Source organism: Acartia tonsa, chromosome 5 (genome assembly GCF_053477335.1).
Source record: "Acartia tonsa isolate MP-2025a chromosome 5, ASM5347733v1, whole genome shotgun sequence".
Classification (NCBI taxonomy): domain Eukaryota; kingdom Metazoa; phylum Arthropoda; class Copepoda; order Calanoida; family Acartiidae; genus Acartia; species Acartia tonsa.
Window position 1 is genome coordinate 38979578 of NC_137264.1, and position 20785 is coordinate 39000362.

General features: G+C 31.6%; 1 protein-coding gene and 2 long non-coding RNA genes across 3 annotated transcripts; all 3 read right to left on the bottom strand.

Moving 5' to 3' along the window:
- Positions 1–453: 453 nt before the first annotated feature.
- LOC145319461 (uncharacterized) lies at positions 454–7472 on the bottom strand. Its single transcript, XR_013879852.1, has 6 exons — positions 7430–7472; positions 7070–7115; positions 4613–4665; positions 3408–3452; positions 1785–1844; positions 454–701 (listed from the first exon to the last, which is right to left on the bottom strand). It is a non-coding gene; the product is annotated as an uncharacterized LOC145319461 (long non-coding RNA).
- A 26-nt stretch (positions 7473–7498) lies between these two features.
- Positions 7499–17656, bottom strand: LOC145320147 (uncharacterized). Its single transcript, XM_080162588.1, has 11 exons — positions 17604–17656; positions 12062–12142; positions 11774–11886; positions 11284–11362; positions 10374–10454; positions 9990–10090; positions 9273–9348; positions 8971–9000; positions 8521–8553; positions 8162–8218; positions 7499–7513 (listed from the first exon to the last, which is right to left on the bottom strand). The coding sequence occupies exons 4-11, from the start codon at positions 11311–11313 to the stop codon at positions 7499–7501; spliced, it is 423 nt and encodes a 140-aa protein (XP_080018714.1). The 5' UTR covers positions 11314–11362; positions 11774–11886; positions 12062–12142; positions 17604–17656.
- A 144-nt stretch (positions 17657–17800) lies between these two features.
- On the bottom strand, positions 17801–19296 carry LOC145320148 (uncharacterized). Its single transcript, XR_013880115.1, has 3 exons — positions 19173–19296; positions 18516–18560; positions 17801–17875 (listed from the first exon to the last, which is right to left on the bottom strand). It is a non-coding gene; the product is annotated as an uncharacterized LOC145320148 (long non-coding RNA).
- Positions 19297–20785: the final 1489 nt, after the last annotated feature.

Consider the following 20785-nt stretch of genomic DNA (forward strand, 5'->3'; position numbering starts at 1 on the left):
GCTTCAGACAGACGGACAGATATTATTGATGAAGTAGTAAGTTGTCTGTTTGAGTGTATTTTGAAAGCTTTGTATTGGTCCGTGTAAATATTACAAAAGTAAATTGTAGATTTAGAAATCTACAAAAGTCGTCATCTATGTAAAACTTATTCTTAAAAGAATGGATTTAGAAAAAGTGGATATAATGACAGGGGAAAATTTGTTGTGGATTTAGATTGCTTATATTGATCAGTCTGTTCATCCAGTGGGAGTTGAGAGGATGTGGTAAAGAGGGGTTGTTGTTGTCTAAGCTAGCGGCGAGTGTAACTTTGTTATAGTGCGTGAAAGTCACCCCTATCCGTTTGCAAAAATTAACGAAAAGGGCACCGATAAAAAGGGTCTACCAATAATATAAATATTATCATCTCTTACTAATTTATAGGTGTTTTATCTTTTTAATATTAAAAAAATTAATTTTGTTTTTATTTTAGATTTATTAAAAAATGTTTTTTTTTACATTGAGCTTTTATCATGATTACATTTATAAGGATTTTCTTGTTTTAAATCAGATAGTAAAAAACACAGAGAATAAAACAATATAAAGATTAACAACATTGTTGAGTGCATTGTTATTCTGGTGATCACTGTTGATAATTTGTGGATTAGAAGAATAGCTGCCTTTTTCATGTAGGCTCACTGACTCTTTCAATTGTCCTCCTTCCCTGTAACAAAAAGAATCAGCGGTTTCCCTTAAAGTGCTTAGTTCAGCACACAACCCCCCCGGCCCCTCCTTATTTTAAAATAAATTTTAACCTTGCAGTTATTCATCCATTTCACAAAATAGCCATTAAATAGGTTAGGTTAAGTAAGATAGGTTATGGTTTGTTATAGCTAGTTTATTTTAGCAATGATAAGGCCATAGCACGGTTTAGGCTACTTCAGTGTAGTTTGTGGGTAAAATACTAAAGGGTTGGAATTCTAATTGAACCCAGGAAGGGTGAATACAAGTGTCTGTAAATTATCAGGGAGGGAGGGGACATTGAGCTGTGTATTACACTAGTCTCCAATGTTTTATAATAACATTCTTTTTCGTTTGCTTAATAACTTTAAGGACTTTTATTGAATTTTGATTGGTGGGTTCATTAAGTTGAGTATCCAAACTTTTCAACCACTAATTGAAACGTTTCAACTACTAATTGTAATCTCCAGAAGTGGTAATTTTGTTTATCGTCATTGGGGATGTACAGCAATTTATCGACCATTGTCTTATCCCTTTAGACCCCTGGTAAATTATACTGTACTAGCGGCTTCGCCCCTAGAATCATCTAAGGGCACTTAAGGTAGAAGGGGGGAAAAGTCGATCTCATCCCATTTTAAATTTGAGTTTCAAAAAAGTAAAAAAATATTTTTTTGGTGGGAGGGGGTTGAAGACATCCTTCCCAAAAATAGTTTAAAACCTTCTAAGGACCTATAAGAAGCTTCACTGTAAAGGAGAACAATATCGGTTCAGTGGTTAGCGAGATTCTTCGGGACAGACAAAAAACGCCTACTACTTTATATATTAGGATACACTCAAAGTTTTATAAACACGCTTTCTCATTTGTTGGCTTTAAAGCTTTTTGAACTTTTTTCAAATTTTGATTTTTTCTTACTAGAAGTATTCAAACTTTAATCAGTGCAGTGGTGAATTCTTAAAAAACTTTTGCCCCATTTAATCTTTAATCTACAGGAGAAGAAATTTTGTATATATCATTGAGGATGTACATAAATTGATAGTCTTATCCCTTAAGATTCCTGAATTGTACCTGTTAGTTTTGCTGTAGGCGGTAGATTCAGTTCTATGCCCAATTCTTTCATTTAAACAGCTAAATATGAAAAAATAAAATTTATGGATTTTTTGGTGCTTGCTTACATGTGAAGACCGGAGCACCGAAAACCCCCCCCCCGCTTAGTTTTGACAAAAATCAAAAATAAGGGGGGGGTAGTTTTTTAACCCCCCGCTTAGTTTTGACAAAAATCAAAAATAAGGGGGGGGTAGTTTTTAACCCCCCCCTTAATTTTGATGAAAATCAAAAATAAGGGGGGGGTAGTTTTTTCACTGTACAACACGCCAGAAAGTTGAGTGAGGTAAATCAAGTAAATCCAGTATACCAGAGGGGAAACCTTATTACAGGGATATTCATGTTTTGGGGCATAATTTCCTTATTTATTTATTTATTTTCCCAGTAAAAGGTTTTAATTTTGTGCGCACAAAATTAAAACCTTTTACTGGGAAAATAAATAAATAAATAAGGAAATTATGCCCCAAAACATGAATATCCCTGTAATAAGGTTTCCCTTCTGGTATACTAGATTTACTTGATTTACCTCACTCAGCTTTCTGGCGTAATGTACAGTGAAAAAACTACCCCCCCCTTATTTTTGATTTTCTTCAAAATTAAGGGGGGGGGTTTTGAACAAAAAGTCTTTGCCTTTCCCTGCACTTTTCCTCCTTGCCATTTTCCAGACATTAAAAAACTACCCCCCCCTTATTTTTGATTTTTGTCAAAACTAAGCGGGGGGGGGGGGTTTTCGGTGCTCCAGTCTACCACATGTAAGCAAGTACCGATTTTTTTGTTTTAATTTGTTCAGTCTTTCAAAAGTAAACAACCACCCACGATATTACAATTATCAAGTCTAAATCGTCAAATAAAATAAGTTGTTGATAAATTAGAAAAATATCAACCACCACTATCGTACCGGTGTTAGCAGTTTAAATGAGATCAAGAATTTTATTTAGGTCCCCCGTGAAAAGCTTTAAAGTTGGGGAGCTTATTATGAAGCAGCTTATAGTGTCTCCACAAAAAGGGGACAAATGTTCCAGCGTTTGGCCGAAAAATACCAATTGTTTTTATAATGTTATATTCCCTTCTAAAGTTCTAACATGACGTCATTCGGGATGGTTCAGCCATTTGTCAACTTTGGTTTGGAGACACTATAAACTGCTTCCTTCTTAGGCTAAAGAATAGTTGGTGAAAAGTAGGACACACAGAAAACTGTCCCGAATTTGTATTAATTTTGAGGAACAAGACTCCAGTGACGTCATATTTTTCTTTCCCGAAAAAGGGAAGGGGGGAAGAAAATCTCTTCAAAAGAGATAGGGAAAACCCCCTTTTCTCCCATCTCTTTTTTCTTCCCCCCTTCCCTTTTTTTCAATCCCACTTCCCTTTTTCGGGAAAGAAAAATATGACGTAACTGGAGTCTTGTTCCTCAAAATTAATACAAATTCGGGACAGTTTTCTGTGTGTCGAAAAGTAGCAGTGTATAATTTTTTTCTACAAATTATTATAATCTACAGAAGGGTTAATTCGGGGGTTAATATCAATTTATCAACCATTGTCTTATCCCTTGAGATCCCTGTATTTCACTAGAAGGAACAACAGAATTACCTGGATTTGATCTGTTCTAGAGATTTACCACTCATGTGCGGAGGACTAGACAGATAGATATCAACTTTATTGATAGATTTATTAACAAAGATGGTTTTGTATTTTATATTCCAAGCAAAGCTTTATCCTAAGAAATTTAACTGTTGAAATTAAATATCAAAATATGCACACTTTCTAACCAATAATGTGGCCGGAGTGATCCTACACTGTGTTATTTTTTGTACAATTAAAGGGACTGTGAACGTAAATTTTTCTCATCTTAATATCAAATCTTAACATTATCTCATTCATAATATCTCACAGATAGAGCAAAACGCGCTTTTGTTTGCTTAAAAAACGGCCTTTTCCGACGATTTTTATAAGGTACAGGGAAAGGAAGAAATTTTCCGTATTATATAAAATGTGCATTAAATTGCTTTTTTCTCCCATTATAGCTAAAATTAAACTTTTTCACATAGTTCTTGACTTTTCCTAACAGTTAAGCTGACTTTTTACATAATCCTTGCTTTAAACCAATGTATAGTTACTTAGAAATTGATAAAATAAGCATTATTTTTTATTGAAAACCAAATACAATAACAAAGCCAGAAACAGGTTTTTTATTATTATCCAAAAAACTTTAGATGGCCCATCTCTCGCCCACCTTTAATTACAAATTTGTAAATAATAAAGACGCAATATTTCTTTATAAACAGTCTGATAAAAGTGAAAACTAATTCTCCAAAGTGGGTTATTTATTGTCCAACACAATAAAAAAGGATATTATTATTTTAAATAACCTATGAGATTCAACCCTTTCTAGACAGTGAGGTATTTTTTTGTCAATAATACGAATTTAAAATATGTCTTTATTACCTAATTACTACGTTATAAAAAAACTAATTGGCAATTTTATAGCATAAAATAAATCCTTAACAGTAAGTAAATTGTTTCAACTATATATGACATGTTAAATATCCCTACAAACATTATAAGAAACAAAAACATTCAGATTTTCCCTGTTTTTTTCCTTTTCCCTCTCAAAATACCATAAAATCAAGGCATTATTCCTGGATATTTTTGTTAATAGGACGTTTTTGGTTGATCAGTGTAGTGAAATGTGCTTAGTAAATGTTAAGATTTGATAATCAGATGAAAAATTTTTACGTTCACACTCCCTTTAACGGATATTCCATCTATGTACAACTTATGCAATACAATTTTACCTTATGCAATAGTTAGTTGTTTCTAAGTTTTCAGAATCCAGAACATCAATCGCCTTAATGTATTGTATGATTTAACTACATAATAGATGTATTACTATTGATGGTCAATCATATATTTGTATTAGAACATTATAAAACTTTGGGAACCAGTGTAATAAACAGCTCAATGTCCCCTCACTCCCTGATTATTAGAAATATTGCTAATCAAACAAAAGGCACGGTTAGGCCCTCAGATGTCAAAACTTTATTTTAGTGTTTGGCCAAAATGACTTAGCAATTGTATCTGTAAGTACGTCTAAGAACACCCTTTGCTATTTTTAAAATCCTAGAAAAATTTTTTTGCAAGAAAATTGCATAAATTCGCAACCTTTTTTAGAACCACTACATAACTCGAGTTTTAAAACTTTTTATATAAAATCCTTTTTACAAAAAATATCAATAATTACTTAAAATTAAACCTGAAAGAAAAAAAATCTCATTACACGTGTTAATTTGCATGTTTTAGGTCTTTTTTTGAGGAAAGTATAACTTCCACATTTTTGACAATAATTATATTTTTTAACATTTCAAAGTAAAATATAATAAAACTTAAACGATTTTTCTTGAATTATCAGTTGAAAATTTCATCAAACATGCAATTTAAGTGATGAAAATTTAATAAAATCATTTTTTGAATGTTTAGAATTACCAATTTTCTACATTTAAAACAAAATGTTAACAAAATTTAAAAACATTCTAATATATAACTTTAAAAATCAATAACATTTTATAAAATGATGTTTTAAAAAATAAATCATTAAAAGGTATTAAAATGCATTTTAAGTTGCTTAAAATTAAAACGAGAATATCTTTTTACACTTTATTCTTTGTAATAGAGATTAATCGTCATTTGCTGAAAATGAAACATTTAATAAACTAATTGAATCTTTTTGTGACCATATTTAAAATTTTTAATTTTTACACTAAGGTGTTTTTTAATAAAAATCTTTGTTAATTTCTGTTTAACGACAAAAAAAGAAAAGGACTTTTTTACAATTTCTAGGTTATCTTATGCAATTTAAACTATATAATATGAAATAAATTTTAGTTGTCTTTCTTTTGAGCCACAAAACACTGTAAAATGTAACATATATGCAAAAATAACAATTTTTTTAATGAATATTATAATATCCTTATATGACATTGCGTCAGAGCTTATTCTTTAGATCATATGTTCATGAAAAGTAGCCATAACTTGGAGGGTTGCGCTATTTATTAGAATATTAAATAAACTTGAATGGTAAAAATATTAGCATAACCTTTGTCAATTCAAATGCTTTAGGTATATGATTCGGAAAGTTAGTTAAAAAAGAGAGAACTTGCTGTGTATACTGTTGAAAGACTTTCAAAAATGCGAATTACAAAGCAATCCTAAAAGATCGGGCCGTAGGCGAGTCTTAGTTGATTGGAGGGTATGGGGGTTTTCTGATAGCAAATATTGCGTTATTGGTATACAAGGTAAAAACAACATTTTAAAGAAATTCTTTAAATAAAACCCAACGTGTATTGACAGTACAAACATCTTAATGCTAGCAGACATATGTTTATCAACATTTGCAGAAAGCTATTTCCACAAGAAAAATTATTCAGGTTTCTACTTCACAATTTTAAATATTTCTTTTTGATAAAATGTTTGACATATATCGTATAATCATTTACCAAAAAAAATATTTTGATAATTTAGATTTCAGAGAAGATTAATCCTTTCAAAAAACTAAGACGACATTTTACATCTTCTGTCATGACATTTTAGAAAAAATATAAAAAACCAAAATTTAGTATGAAAACTATTTTCATCGATTTTTCTGAAGGTATTATCGTATTCTGTGGCTTTGTTATTATCATTTACTTATATCGAAAGTGCCAAACATTGTACCCTAACTTATTTATTTAATAAAAAACCAGCCGTGAAGGGTTAAGAAGCCATCAAAATGAAATTATTTCTGTTTACTAAAATAAAACCATACACTACAAATGACCAATGACAGGTCAATACACATATTAAATTACCAATAGCAGGCCAGTATATATTTTTAATTACCAATGGTAGGACAGTATGACGTCATTTTTATAGGTACTATAAAAAAGGCTTCAGTTTTGTTTATTTTACCACTTTGTTTTGCCGCTTATTAATCTTTTATGTTTTAATTTGGAATAAGGTTTAGCTAAAAAGTTTAAACAGTTCAACTACAATAGTAAGTATTTGGTCTGTTTATTACACTAGTCCCCAAAGTCTTATACTATAGTTTTCTTGGGGTGAATTTTGATTGGTTGGCTCATCAAGTTGAATGTTCAAACGTTACAACCACCAATTTTAATCACAAGAAGGGGAATTTTATATCATTATTGGGGATGTACATAAGTTTATCGGCAATTGTCTTATTCCTTATTATTCCTGGTGTTAAATTGTAATATTACCGTGTCTAGATACTGTGTGAAGAGACAAGTGCAGGGAACATGATTCCTGCGACAATTATAATATATTAGAAACATTATATATATTATATATAATATATTATAATTTACTAGCGGATACGTCCCAAGAGGCCTCGATTTCCCTCCATTTTCAATTTTAGTTTTTAAAGGAAAAGTGAAACAAAATTTGGGGGCCATCTTATCATAGGGGCAAGTTTTTGTGGGAGGTCGTTAGTATCTTCTTGAAAAATGATTATAAACCTTCCCAGGACAAGAAGCTATATTGTATAGAAGAACAATATCGGTTAAAAACTGGATTACGAAAAAGATTTGTAATAGGATTATTTTGAAAAAAAAACTTACTTTTGAAGAAAAATAGATTTTAGTCCATAGGTAATAAAGTCTTCAATCTGTTTTTTTTTATAAAAATGTTTAAATAAAAATAATCTAAAAGCATGGATTTATTATTACTTGTATCTTACACCAGATTATTATGTACTCTAATAAAGTGAACCTTGAGGCGGGATAAAATAACGATTCCCCCGTCCCCCTTTTACCCCCTCCACTCCTACTAGATGAACCGACTGACCAATAAAGGACAGGGAATATAGCAACTAAAATAATAAAGGTCGGAAGCCTCTAGCTTAGAGTGGCTGCGACAAGGAGTTGGATTGGGCTAAGAGAGGCTAAGAGTGGCTTTTATGAGATTTTCCGAGTTGCTTATTAAACCACGCGGCTTACAGTGGCTCATACTTCCTCAGAACCACAAAACGGCCGAATAAGGGTAAGTGCATAATAAAAATTAACGTCATACAATGCAAATGACCAATGAGTGGTCAATATAAATTTTACCATTAGTCAATTAAAATGTATTTTGGCCTATCATTAGCTATTTTTCTTGTATAAAGGCACTATAAACTGCTTCAAAATATTTTAATACATCTAATTTCTAATCTATGAAATTGTTAATAATGTAATACTTATAAACATAAATAATCTTATAACAATGTTAAAAATACAAAAAATACACTTTTTTAATTAGAATCATATATCGATAATGTCTTCATTTTTTATTTTATATTTAAAACATTTTGCCTCAAGTTCTTGTGAAAATGATAGAATATGGTTTCCAGACAGATGCAGCTCTTCAACCTGAAATAATAAATTTTGTCACTTTAATTACTCTTTAGAAATAATTTCAATGCAAATTGTTATAATTTATTAAGGTTTTTTTAAGATTAAAGATATTTGTTTAGAATAATTCATTTTTCCAAAGCAAAAATGGAGAAATTAAATGGTTAGTGGAAATGGTATTTAAATTTCAGTCCTTTTTTTATACATTTTTTTGTAGTAAACCAGATAATGAAAAACCTTATGATGCGTTTTGATTATGTTTCATTATCTTTAAAGTTTGTTAATTTTTTGTAATTTTATTTTATAAAAACAAATTGTACCTGGGACCCACGAGCAATTGAGGAATCAGAAATCTAATAATAATATTTATTTACAACAAGGACAATTACATTCATTAGTAGCAAAACTCTTGAAAGAATTAAAACATGTGTGACCGTATGTTGGCAAGGAGATAAGAATAAAACACTAGAGGAAGAAAGGGTTAAATAACTACATTAAATAAGGGAGGAAGGTAGTAATCTGTATATACATCTATACTATAGATCTGTTGGCAAGGGGTACAGAGAGTCACCTTGTCAAAGTAGGGGTATTGGAGAAATGGTGAATAATGGAGGACTGCATAATGAGGAGGGGGAAAGGTCAGAGCAGAGAAAAAAAGGGAAAGACTCTGCTACTCTAAATCAATATAAAGAGTCGAATATTTGTCACTAATTTAAAAAATGTATTTAATATTTTTTTATAAATGTATTAAACTTTTTAAATTTTGGTACCTGGTCTATTTTGCTGTTAGTAACATGAACCTAAAGTAAGAAAAAATATATTTTGATTTCAACAAAGCATTTGACTATGTACAATTTAGAATTAAAAAAGACAAAAAAAGGCAATCTTTCAATGATTACCCCTAAAATAAATTTTTAATGTTATTGTAAAAGTTTATCAATGTCACAGTTACTTTGTACAAGCCAATTATAAATCAACCATAACCCCAAAGATTTTAGGTTAACACACAGATACAACTGCAATCCCATGACAAAACCATGACCTACCAGACAACTAGGAAACATTTCAATACCTGAGTGACATTAATAAGTCCAGTAAAAGCTCCGTCTTCTACTATTCCAAGATCTGAGTTGTCGATGGTCAAAATCCTAAATGGAAATAAATTTTGTATCTTTTTTTGATGATAATTTACAATTTAAAATAATGTCGATAAACATTGAAGATATGAAATGAAATATTTAAGGTCTGTATAAAAAACTAATTCCACAGATCCTAATTAAGTCTTACCTACAAAAAGTCTGGTTTCATAGATCTGTAGCTGCAAAACATACAAAAAAGTCTTACCTTCAAGTCCTCTAAAAAAGTCTGGTTTCACACTTCCTACTTATAGTATAACCGCCATAATAAAAATAAAGTCTTACCTACAAAAAAAGCCTGGTTTCACAGAACTAAGTCTTATTGTAGCTGCCATAGTAATAAACAAGTCTTACCATCTATTTTAAGGTCTCTAAAATAGCCTGGTTTAACACTTCCTACTTATAGTATAACAATAAAGTCTTACCTACAAGAAAGCATGGTTTTACAGATTCTAGTTTAATTGCAATACATTCAAACAAGTCTTACCTTCTATTTTCAAGTCATCTAAAAAAGCCTGGTTTCAAAGATCCTACTTTTGTGGAGCTGCCATACTTACAATAAAGTCTTACCCTTAAAAGTCCTCTATATGAACGGGCCCTGTTTCACATTTTATAATTATAGAGTGGCTTTAATGCTATTAATTAAGTCTTACCTACAATTTTTAAGACCCCTAAAAGAGCCTGGTTTCACAGTCCTGAGGTTGAAAAAGTCCAGTTTCAAATGTTCCACTGATTCTAATCCATTAAAAGCATCCTAGAGTAATTTTAATATTACATTTCAAATTATATTTCATTTTATTTGAAAACCATACTACACATGTTTTTTCATCCCGATTCAGAGTTGGTTTCATTCAGCATTCTTATATGTATAGGAGGCCTTAATAGATAGCCTTTTTTAATCAACTTAGGAGCACTATTGACTAAAATTTCACGACTTAACACGAACTTAGAAACATTTCTATTTTTTTTTATAACTGCAGGTGTTTTTATAAGATTGTCCTTAAAACCTGATTTTAATTAATTAATGTAAAGCTAACCTCTTGTATATGTTTAACAGATGATGAAAGAAGAAGGAACCTGACATATTTAAGACCAGCAAAAGCAAAACTCTCAATAGTCTAAAAATCATATATATCTTTTAACAGTTATGAATTATTGCTAGAGATCCATACATATATAAGAGTTAAGACTCTAGGGGGCTAGGTGTCGCTTACATACATACAATACTTATGATTGCGGTGTAAAGCGTCCATTCGCCCATCAGACAACCAACTCTCTGAGATGCACGACCTTTGTCTGAGAAGTCCCAACTGTGCATGGTAGCGAGTTGCGCCTGTTTTGCGCCAAAGCATTCCCCAAACTCTAACTATTTTTAACCATTTTTAACGTCTTTTAGTTTGACGCGGTGTCGAACCAAGATTCGAACCTATCACCTTCCCGACGACGAGCTGATGCGCTACATGTTGAGCCACGGTTGCGGGTCCATACATATATAACAATGGACATGTTATTAATTGTATCTTAAACCAAATTTTCGTGTTCTCTAAAATATTGAAACACACAGCGGGCTAAAATAACAACACTACCTTCCACCCCATTTACCTAATCCCTCCCCTCCTACTAGATAAATGAACTGATCAACAAGTTCAATGATAGAAAGCAAAAGCTTTCCTGTCATAATATCCACACATATTTTACATCCATCTATATTTAATTACAATACTAATTACTAGGAAGAGATAGAAAGCAGCACATGGGCTTGCAGAATACTCTTCATATTCCATTTAATACACATTCCGTAAGATGAATGAATGTACTTTTTTGATAAATGTTGGTAAATAAAATAAAGATGTTTTAGATAATAAGCTAAACCAGTTCTGGGCTTGTAATGAATAAAAAACAGGCTTATAGAGTAGATTTGCTTATAGATATTTAAATGTGATGAACCTTGATAGGATTATCATTAAGGACTATCATGTCAATATGTTCAGAACCAGCAAAGGCATAACCAGAGATTGTTTTAATTCTAAAATAAAATGTTATAAATGTTTATCCATACAAAAAATAACTAATATACTAATAAAATAAGAAATAGGGTATTTAATTGTAACTGTTTTCAACAGGAAGACAAATCAACCTAGTATAAATGCAGCTTCAGGGGGGTTTAAAACCATTACAATTCAATTTCCCATTTACAATTTTAAGGGGGGTGTTGATCTACAACCCCCAACCGCACGTGACTGTTTAAAGTGGTCCATTGACCCTAACTCAAAGGGACATTACAGCGTTGCTACACATGAAGGAATAGTAATTTATCCAAATTGTATTAAAGTCATAATAGATGCTATAAATAATTTTTCAGTATGGCTGAGAACCGGTTCCAATCCAGCGCAGCGGATATTAATCAGTTTCGAAGCCATGCTGGAAAAATTGTTACTTGTTATAACCCAAGTAAATATGAGAAATATTTCTGATGCCAGCGAAGGCAAACCCAGGTATTGTCTCCAAGGGGTTCCAGCGCAATGATATCTCTTCTACATTTTGTAATCCCTAGGATAGATAGATAGATAGATAGATAGATAGATAGATGGATAGATAGATAGATAGATAGATAGATAGATAGATAAATAGATACATAGATACATAGACTGATACATAGAGAGATAGATAGATACATAGATACATAGACTGATACATAGATAGATAAATATGTATAGATAGATACCTTGAAAGCAAATGGTTCAACCACAGAAATTCTATTTGTATCCAGTGTGATCTTCTTAATCTGAGGTAATCCACGGAATCCCTTTATTACAATACAATAGACAATTATTAGAGTGATAATATCTTAATTACAATACAGTAGACAATTATTAGAGTGATAACATATTAATTGCAATACAATAGACAGAGGTTAGAGTTCGAATTTCTTAATTACAATAGACAATTATTAGAGTGATAATATCATAATTACAATACAATAGCCAATTATTAGAGTGATAATAACTTAATTACAATACAATAGACAGAGGTTAGAGTTCGAATTTCTTAATTACAATAGACAATTATTAGAGTGATAATATCATAATTACAATACAATAGCCAATTATTAGAGTGATAATAAATTAATTACAATACAATAGACAATTATTAGAGTGATAAACTCTTACTAACAATACAATAGAAAAAATTGAAAAAAATCTCTCCTCCCCACCCCCCACCCCCCTCCTACAGTTATATATTTTTTGTTATTTTGATTTTATTAAATCACGAAACATGAACTGTTGAAGGCTAACTAAAGCCCCCATTCTTCTACCCCTTGAGGCTAGTAGCGAAGTAACTTAGTAAGTAAATTATTATATCACGTAGTAGATGAGACAACTTACAAGTTCAGTCAAATAAAATTGTATGAAATACATATTAATTTCAAATAGTATAGAAACATTTTTCTCGTATTCATTCGAATCCGGTGGATAGGAACCGGTTCTCATCCATACGAAAAAACTATGTCTAGCATCGTATTATATCCTGCTTTCTACGAACATAGAAATGTACAATCATAAGATTAAAACCAGTTTTTTTAGCCGGAGCCTTTAGCACCTCGGGGCTAAAAAAACTAGTTTTAATCTCATAATTGTACTTTCTATATCCGCGGAAAGCCGTTTATAATACGATGCGAGAAATAACTATTCTAGTGTGGCTACGAAATCGATCATTATCTGTTGGATTGAAACTAGTTTAAAGCCATCCTGAAAAAAATGTATCGTTTCGTATTTCTGACAATTTCCTACCAACAATAAAGTAAAACAATTATAAAATCAACACCAGCTTTGCAGCCCAGTGGGGCTAAAAGCCCTGGGTATTAATCTTATAATTTCTACTTTTACTATCCACGGAAATCTGTCTAACATATGATGTGATAAATAACTATTGTAAAAGTGTATCTTTACAATATTGTATCTATTTCACCTTTTAGTCTCAATTTTCTTTCTTTGTGAAACAGAATATATATAAATACAATTTACTTGAATTCAATAATAGTTATTTCTCACATCGTATTATAAACAGCTTTCCGCGGATATAGAATGTACAATTACAAGATTAAAACCAGTTTTTTTATCCCCGAGGTGCCGAAGGCACCGGCTAAAAAAACTGGTTTTAATCTTATGATTGTACATTTCTATATTTGTAGAAAGCAGGATATAATACGATGCTAGACATAGTTTTTTCGTATGGATGAGAACCGGTTCCTATCCACCGGATTCGAATGAATACGAGAAATGTGTTTTACGCATATGTTACTACAATAAAGGGGAAAGATAAAAAATATTTTATTTTTTACTTATTTTATCATCTTTAATACAAAGTAGAATTATGTCTGCCTGTCCGTCCGTCTGTCTGTCTGTCTGCTTGTCTGTTTGTCTGTCTGTCTGTCTGTCTGTCTGTCTGTCTGTCTGTCTGTCTGTCTGTCTGTCTGTCTGTCTGTCTGTCTGTCTGTCTGTCTGTCTGTTTCTTAAGATCACTGAACCAATCGGATTATACTCTTCATGGAATATACCTACTGGTCCTGTGGTGGTTTTAGACTATTTTCTTTAAAAAAATGAAAAAATTCCCCCCCCCCATTTTTTTTTATTTGAAATTAGTGGTACTTATTCTTTTTAATTACCTCTTGGGGCAAAGCACCTAGAGGCTAGGAGCGAAGCCGCTAGTGACATAAAGTAGTGAGCTTTTTTAGTCTGTAGCGAAGGTTTTCTTTAACCGTTCAACCGATGTGCTTCTCCCTTTCAATGAAGCTTATTTTATGTCCAGGGATTTTTTCAAAAAATATTTTGGGGAAGGGTTTCTTAAACCCCCCAATAGAAATAGCCCATAGAAAAAAATCTCCTGAAAAAAATTCCATTTACTTTTTAAAAATGAAATTAAAGGGTCGACTTCTCCCCTAGAGTCTTCTAGGGGTGTAACCGCTTGTATTAAAATAGAGTACAAAAATTTAGAGCTAATTTCTACGAGAGCTTACAAACGTTTTTGGGAAGAGAGGAAAGAAACTTGATTTAAGTGCTATTTTTGTGTTTTCGTAATCTCATTTTTTTTAGTAGCGAGGCTAATCTATGATATACGAAATTTTAAATTTGTCTTTCTGCATGCTTGTCTGAAACATTTTTATTTTCTTAGTTCCTATCTAATATAGAAATTAGAAAGAGATTACCTTTGCTAGTATATAAATAACTTAGCATTTGATGTTGTCATCCTTTTTTTAAATGCAAAACAAACATATATTTTTTACTGAATAATTTCAATAAAACACTTTATTGTAATTTTTATTGTTACATTGCATTATTCATCATATGAATTTTATATCGGAGAGAGAGGGGACAATTTGCTGTTTATTACACTAGTCCACAAAGTTTTATAATAATGTTTTCTTATTCGTTGGCTTAACAACTTTAGGGACTTAACTGAATTTTGATTGGTTGGTTTATTAAGTTGAGTGTTTAAAAATTCCAAGCAATAATTGTAATCTACAGAAGGGGTAATTTTGTTACTTTGTATATTAACATTTATCGGCCAATGTTACAAAGTTATCCCTTTATCTATAATACAAAGTAGAATGATGTCTGTCTGTCTGTCTGTACGTCCGTCCGTCTGTCCCTTAAGATCTCGGTAACCACTGAACTGATCGGATTATACTCTTCAGGGTTTATACCTATTGGTCCTGTGGTGGTTTTAAGCTATTTTCTTGGGGGGTGGGACACCCCCAACCCCACCAAAAATGAAAATTCCCCCCCCCAAAAAAAAAAAAATTCTTGGGAAACTACTTCACATAAATCATGGGCGGCAGCACCAGAAATAGATTTTTTTTCTTAAATTTAAATTTTTTAAAAATTACCTCATGGGGCAAAGCCCTTAGAGGCTAGGGGCGAAGCCGCTAGTGTAGATTAAAGTATTGGCGGAAAAATTGATATTCCAATGTCCCCTCCCTCCCTGGGATTAAGGTATCTTGAAGAAATCAATAAATCTTTTGCAACTTAGCTCAAAGTATTTGTAATATAGTACAATAATAGTTTTCCTACAAAATATTAAGATAAAATAGGTTAAACAACATCCATAAGTAATAAAGTTTCTCGTATACATTCGAAACCGATAAATACCCAGTGGATTAGAATCGGTTCTCATCCATACAAAAAAATTATGTCTAGCATCGTATTATATCCAGTTTTCTACTATTATAAAAATGTACAATCATAGGATTAAAACCAGTTTTGTTAGCCCGTGCATTCGGCATCTCAGAGCAAAAATGTTTTTTTTTAATAATATAATTGTACATTTTATATCCGCGGAAAGCTGTTTATAATACAATGCGAGAAATAACCATTATTAGAATTTTTAAAAAATCAATCAAATGTAAAACCTAAAAATAAATTCCATCACAACCTAATACATAGACAGACGAACAAATTAAGTTATAATAGTTATTCTTTCATCGTATTATAAACGGCTTTCCGCGGATAGCTTTTTAGCCCCGAGGTGCTGAAGGCACGGGCTAAAAAAAACTGGTTTTAATCTTATGATTGTACATTTTTATATTCGTAGAAAGCTGGATATAATACGATGCTAGACATAGTTTTTTCGTATGGATGAGAACCGGTTCCTATCCACCGGATTCGAATGAATACGAGAAAGTAGAATTAAATGCATATTGCTCATATATAGAAGAAATCTGAAATTTAATACATATTAATTTACAGTTGAGAATATGCACCATACAGATTGACAGACAGACATTTCTAATTACAAAAAAGTTTTGCTGTGAAAATTCAAGAAGGAATTCAGTCGCCACCAAAAGAAGAATATTGAACATTACCGGCTGCGCTCCTAGCATCTAAGAGCTCTGTATTCAAAGGAGTAAGAAAAGTAGGAAAATAGCCTCAAACCAAACTCATATTTAAGAATCAAATAGCCAAAACCATCTAAGAAGCTTCCATATAATGAAAAACTCAATCGGTTCAGTAGGTATTAAAATTTTAAGCTACAGACAAAATAAGCTTACTACTTTATATAATAGGATATGCACTAACATCTGATAACTCTAATGGACACTTTAAAGCAAATACTCTAATAGTGTTATAAAAATTTCTATGTAAATGAGTGAGTCAAAGCTCCAGTCGCCAGTGAGGGAAGCGAATAACTTTTTAGATGCTATGCAACAAATAATTGCGATTTTCTAAACAACTACTTTCATATACTAATGATAACATCTATTGTATAAGTATAAAAAAAAACTATAAACAATAGCTACCTGCAGTATTATATCTCATTAGTAATAAGTATATTTATACAATATCACAACAAAAATTGTTGAATGTTTTCCGTGGATAATAAAATGAAAAATATAATATTTATTTAAGCCGAATGTCTGAGCCTAAAAAACAGGCAATAATTATAAGATTTTTTAGCATCTGGGGCTAAACATTTTAAGGATTTGGCAGAAAATAGCCTAAAACTATACCAAAATTAAATTTGATAATAAAACAGTCTAAAATCATCCTTAGACCTATGTGAATCTTCCCTAAAAGTTGTCGATTTCTAAACAGGCAAACAAACCAAATCTTCGTACTTAATATGTAATAGGATAATATCCGCGTATATGAAAATTATTTTAGCAGTTCTGTATGAAGAATATATGATTAAGTATGACTGCATAAAGAACTTTCACTAAAATCAATTCTTATACACACACAAACACACACACACACATACACAAACACACACACAACACACACACACACACACACATACAAAACATCTTAATTAGGTTAGGGAAAATATAGATTTATCTACAATTTGACTTCACCAAAGCATTTGAATTTTTGTATTTTTGTAGGATATTTGGCTGCTGTTCATTTGACTGCTACTATGAGCCGTTCAGCTGCTGTGCCATGCGCTAAATTGCGCAGCTACTTTTAAAAATATCTCTTTTAAACAGTTTATTTTGTAATTCTTACGTTTGCCAAAATTTAATTAGATTAATGAAGACGAAGAAAGTCCCTTAATGACGTCATAAAAATATAGTATGAGATGAGGAGGAGTGAGAAAGAAAACCCCTAAAAAGAGATGGATAATCCCTCGATTTTTTTGACGTAAATTGCTGATTTTTTGTGGGACTTTCTTCGTCTTCATATTAATTCCAATTTCTTTTCCAAAATATCCTTATTTTGTTATTGCTTCGTTACTTATTGACAAAATCGTCCTAATAAATTGAAACTTACATATTTGGGCAGTGTTGTTATACGTTGTGTAGTGATACTGATATCCTAAGTTAGAAGCTTTTTATTGTACTTATTGAAAAACGTGTCATACTGGCCTACCATCGGTCAATTAAAATGTATACTGGCCTGCCATTGGAAATTTAGTCTGTGCATTGGCCTTTCATTGGTCATTTGTATGACGTAATTATTTACAGCCACTATAAACAGCTTTCCTGAGTTATATTGGGGAAACTCTTAGGAAATTCTTCTAAATTTCCTGTATTACATAACACCTAAATTATCATAAATCAATAAAAATTATAATAAATTTTTTGTCACATCAAAACACATACAAGCTAGTGACCACTTTTTTTTATATTGTAAAATAAGGTGGGGTTATTTTTTTGTGTTTTATCATGTTAGTTTAGGTTATATTTGGGTAAAGATAGCCAATCAGGGTTAGAGTCCCCGACAAACTAATATCCCCTTATATTCAATTTTTAAAAAATAATGGGGCCAAGGGGTGCTCGCTATGTACTTTGAGGGAAGGAGGAAGGTGCTCTGATGCTTTAAAAACAACCCAGGTAAAACACCATCAAAAGAATTGAAGAACTTTAAAATTTTAAATTCTCAGAAGTCTGAAGGGTTAAGACAATGAAAAAAATTAACCATTTTGTTGATAAATTGTTTTAATTATTGACAGAAAAGTTTAGAAACTTTTAGTTTATACAACCCAATCATGATTTTATAAGTTATCACCAATTTTCTGAAGCACTGAATAGCAGGACTAGTTTTAAAAAAATTGGGGTCAGCATAATTTACAGTCCAATGTCCCGTCCCTCCCTGCAAAACACCCATATCGAACTATCGCTTATTTTTTTATATTTGAGTAACCGCAATTATAGAAAAGCTGCACTATAAAAGAAATATAACCTGAATTTCAGATAGACACAAACACTGGTCTGGACACTCATGATTCTAAAATTTAAATATTCATAAAATTGATGGGGAATAGTCCCTTTCGTGGCAACGCTCCTCAAGGGGCGATTCGTCGTATTTTTATAGGTTATTTTAGGTTAGGTTATATTGGGTTAGGTAATTGCCCCACAGGGTTAGGTAATTGGCCCCGCAGGGGTTAGAAATAGGAGAAAAGCTACTGTAAAAAATGCGAAGAACCGCCCCTTAAAGTGCGTTGCTACGAAAGGGACTATACCCAATTGATGCTCTAAAATCAGACAATAAAACAAACGAACATTAACACATAAACTGTCAAACTTGAAAAAACAGAATGTAAAATTGATAAGATACAGTATGCTGTTTAAGGATATATACTTACAATTGGGAATTGATAGTAGAGGTGATTAGCTTTATAACATTGTACCTTGTCCATAGAATCATTATTCCAAAAATCAGATAATTAGGTTGTTATTAGGTTATAACAATTTTTGTCAAAAAGTCATAAATAAACTTATTTTAACATAACCTGGTAACGATTATAAAGTTACTTTGCTTTCTAAATATTACCTAAAAGTTACAGGAATCATCATGTCAAGTTTGAATCCGATGCTACTGTAAACTAAATATATTTACCTGGATATCAGAGAAGTAACAGCTGGTTAACCGTACAAGCAACAAGAACATATAACAATTTAACAACATTTTTATCTAAATTTATTCATTCCTGTATTGAATCCATTCTATAAGGGACCCTGTCTGTATTTCTGTGACGCAAATCTTTTTGCTTTAAGTTTCAAATGCTTTGGTTCGTTTGGACATAATCATCAGGTATCTAAGGGATAAGACAATGGCCGATAAATTGATGTACTTCCCTCATCATGATACACAAAATTACCTCTTCTGTAGTTCAAAATCAGTGGTTTCAATTTAATGAATCAATCAATAAGAAAACGTTATAGGACTTTGGGGACTGGTGGAATAAACAGTAATCGTAATCGTTCTAGTTGATTTATTTCAAGCATAAGTTGGACCATAAAAAGCGCATGGAAGTGCGTATAGAGAAACTGCGTATAGTGCAGGGAGGGAGGGAGGGGTCATAGGACTATAGATTACACTGGTACCCAAAGTTCTATAACCGTAGAACCTTAATCGTTGGGGATGTATATCAATTTACTGTCTATTAAAATTGTTCCTTTGTTGACTGTTGGGTACACAAAATTTGACCCTTCCTGTTGATAATAGTTATTTCTCGCATCGTATTATAACGGCTTTCCGCGGATATAGAATGTTTATGAGATTAAAACTAGTTTTTTTAGCCCCGAGGTGCCGAAGGCATCGGCTAAAAAAACTGGTTTTAATCTTATGATTGTACATTTTTATATTCGTAGAAAGCTGGATATAATACGATGCTAGACATAGTTTTTTCGTATGGATGAGAACCGGTTCCTATCCACCGGATTCGAATGAATACGAGAAAAAAAATTATTGGTTGAAAAAAATTTATATTGAAGGTTTATAAGATAAAAAAATACCCAATTTTTTTAAACCAAATAATTCGATCATTTGGACGGATAAACTTTAGTTTAATATTAGCTTAAAAATATTAAAATAACAATAAATCAGACAATCTTAACTTCTTTTTAACCAAGGAATTTTAATATTAAAGCTATTATTATTCATATTAAAGTAAATCGATCACATCCAATTGGAGCGAAACTCCATTTCTATTTCTAAACGAACGGACAGATCAACATTTGTAATTATAGAGTAGTTTGGCTACTGGGAAAGTAATAAAAAATAATCCAAATTTTGTCGAAATATATAGCATAGTGGTTGTGGGATTTGCAATAATTTTATCTTTGTTTGTTCATCTAATCATGGCTCTACCTACATACTATACCCAGGGATACAGGTATAGGACAATGGAATATAATTTTATCTTTGTTTGTTCATCTAATCATGGCTCTACCTACATACTATTCCCAGGGATACAGGTATAGGACAATGGAATATAATTTTATCTTTGTTTGTTCATCTAATCATGGCTCTACCTACATACTATACCCAGGGATACAGGTATAGGATAATGGAATATAATTTTATATTTGTTTGTTCATCTAATTATGGCTCTACCTACATACTATTCCCAGGGATACAGGTATAGGACAATGGAATATAATTTTATATTTGTTTGTTCATCTAATCATGGCTCTACCTACATACTATTCCCAGGAGTACAGGTATAG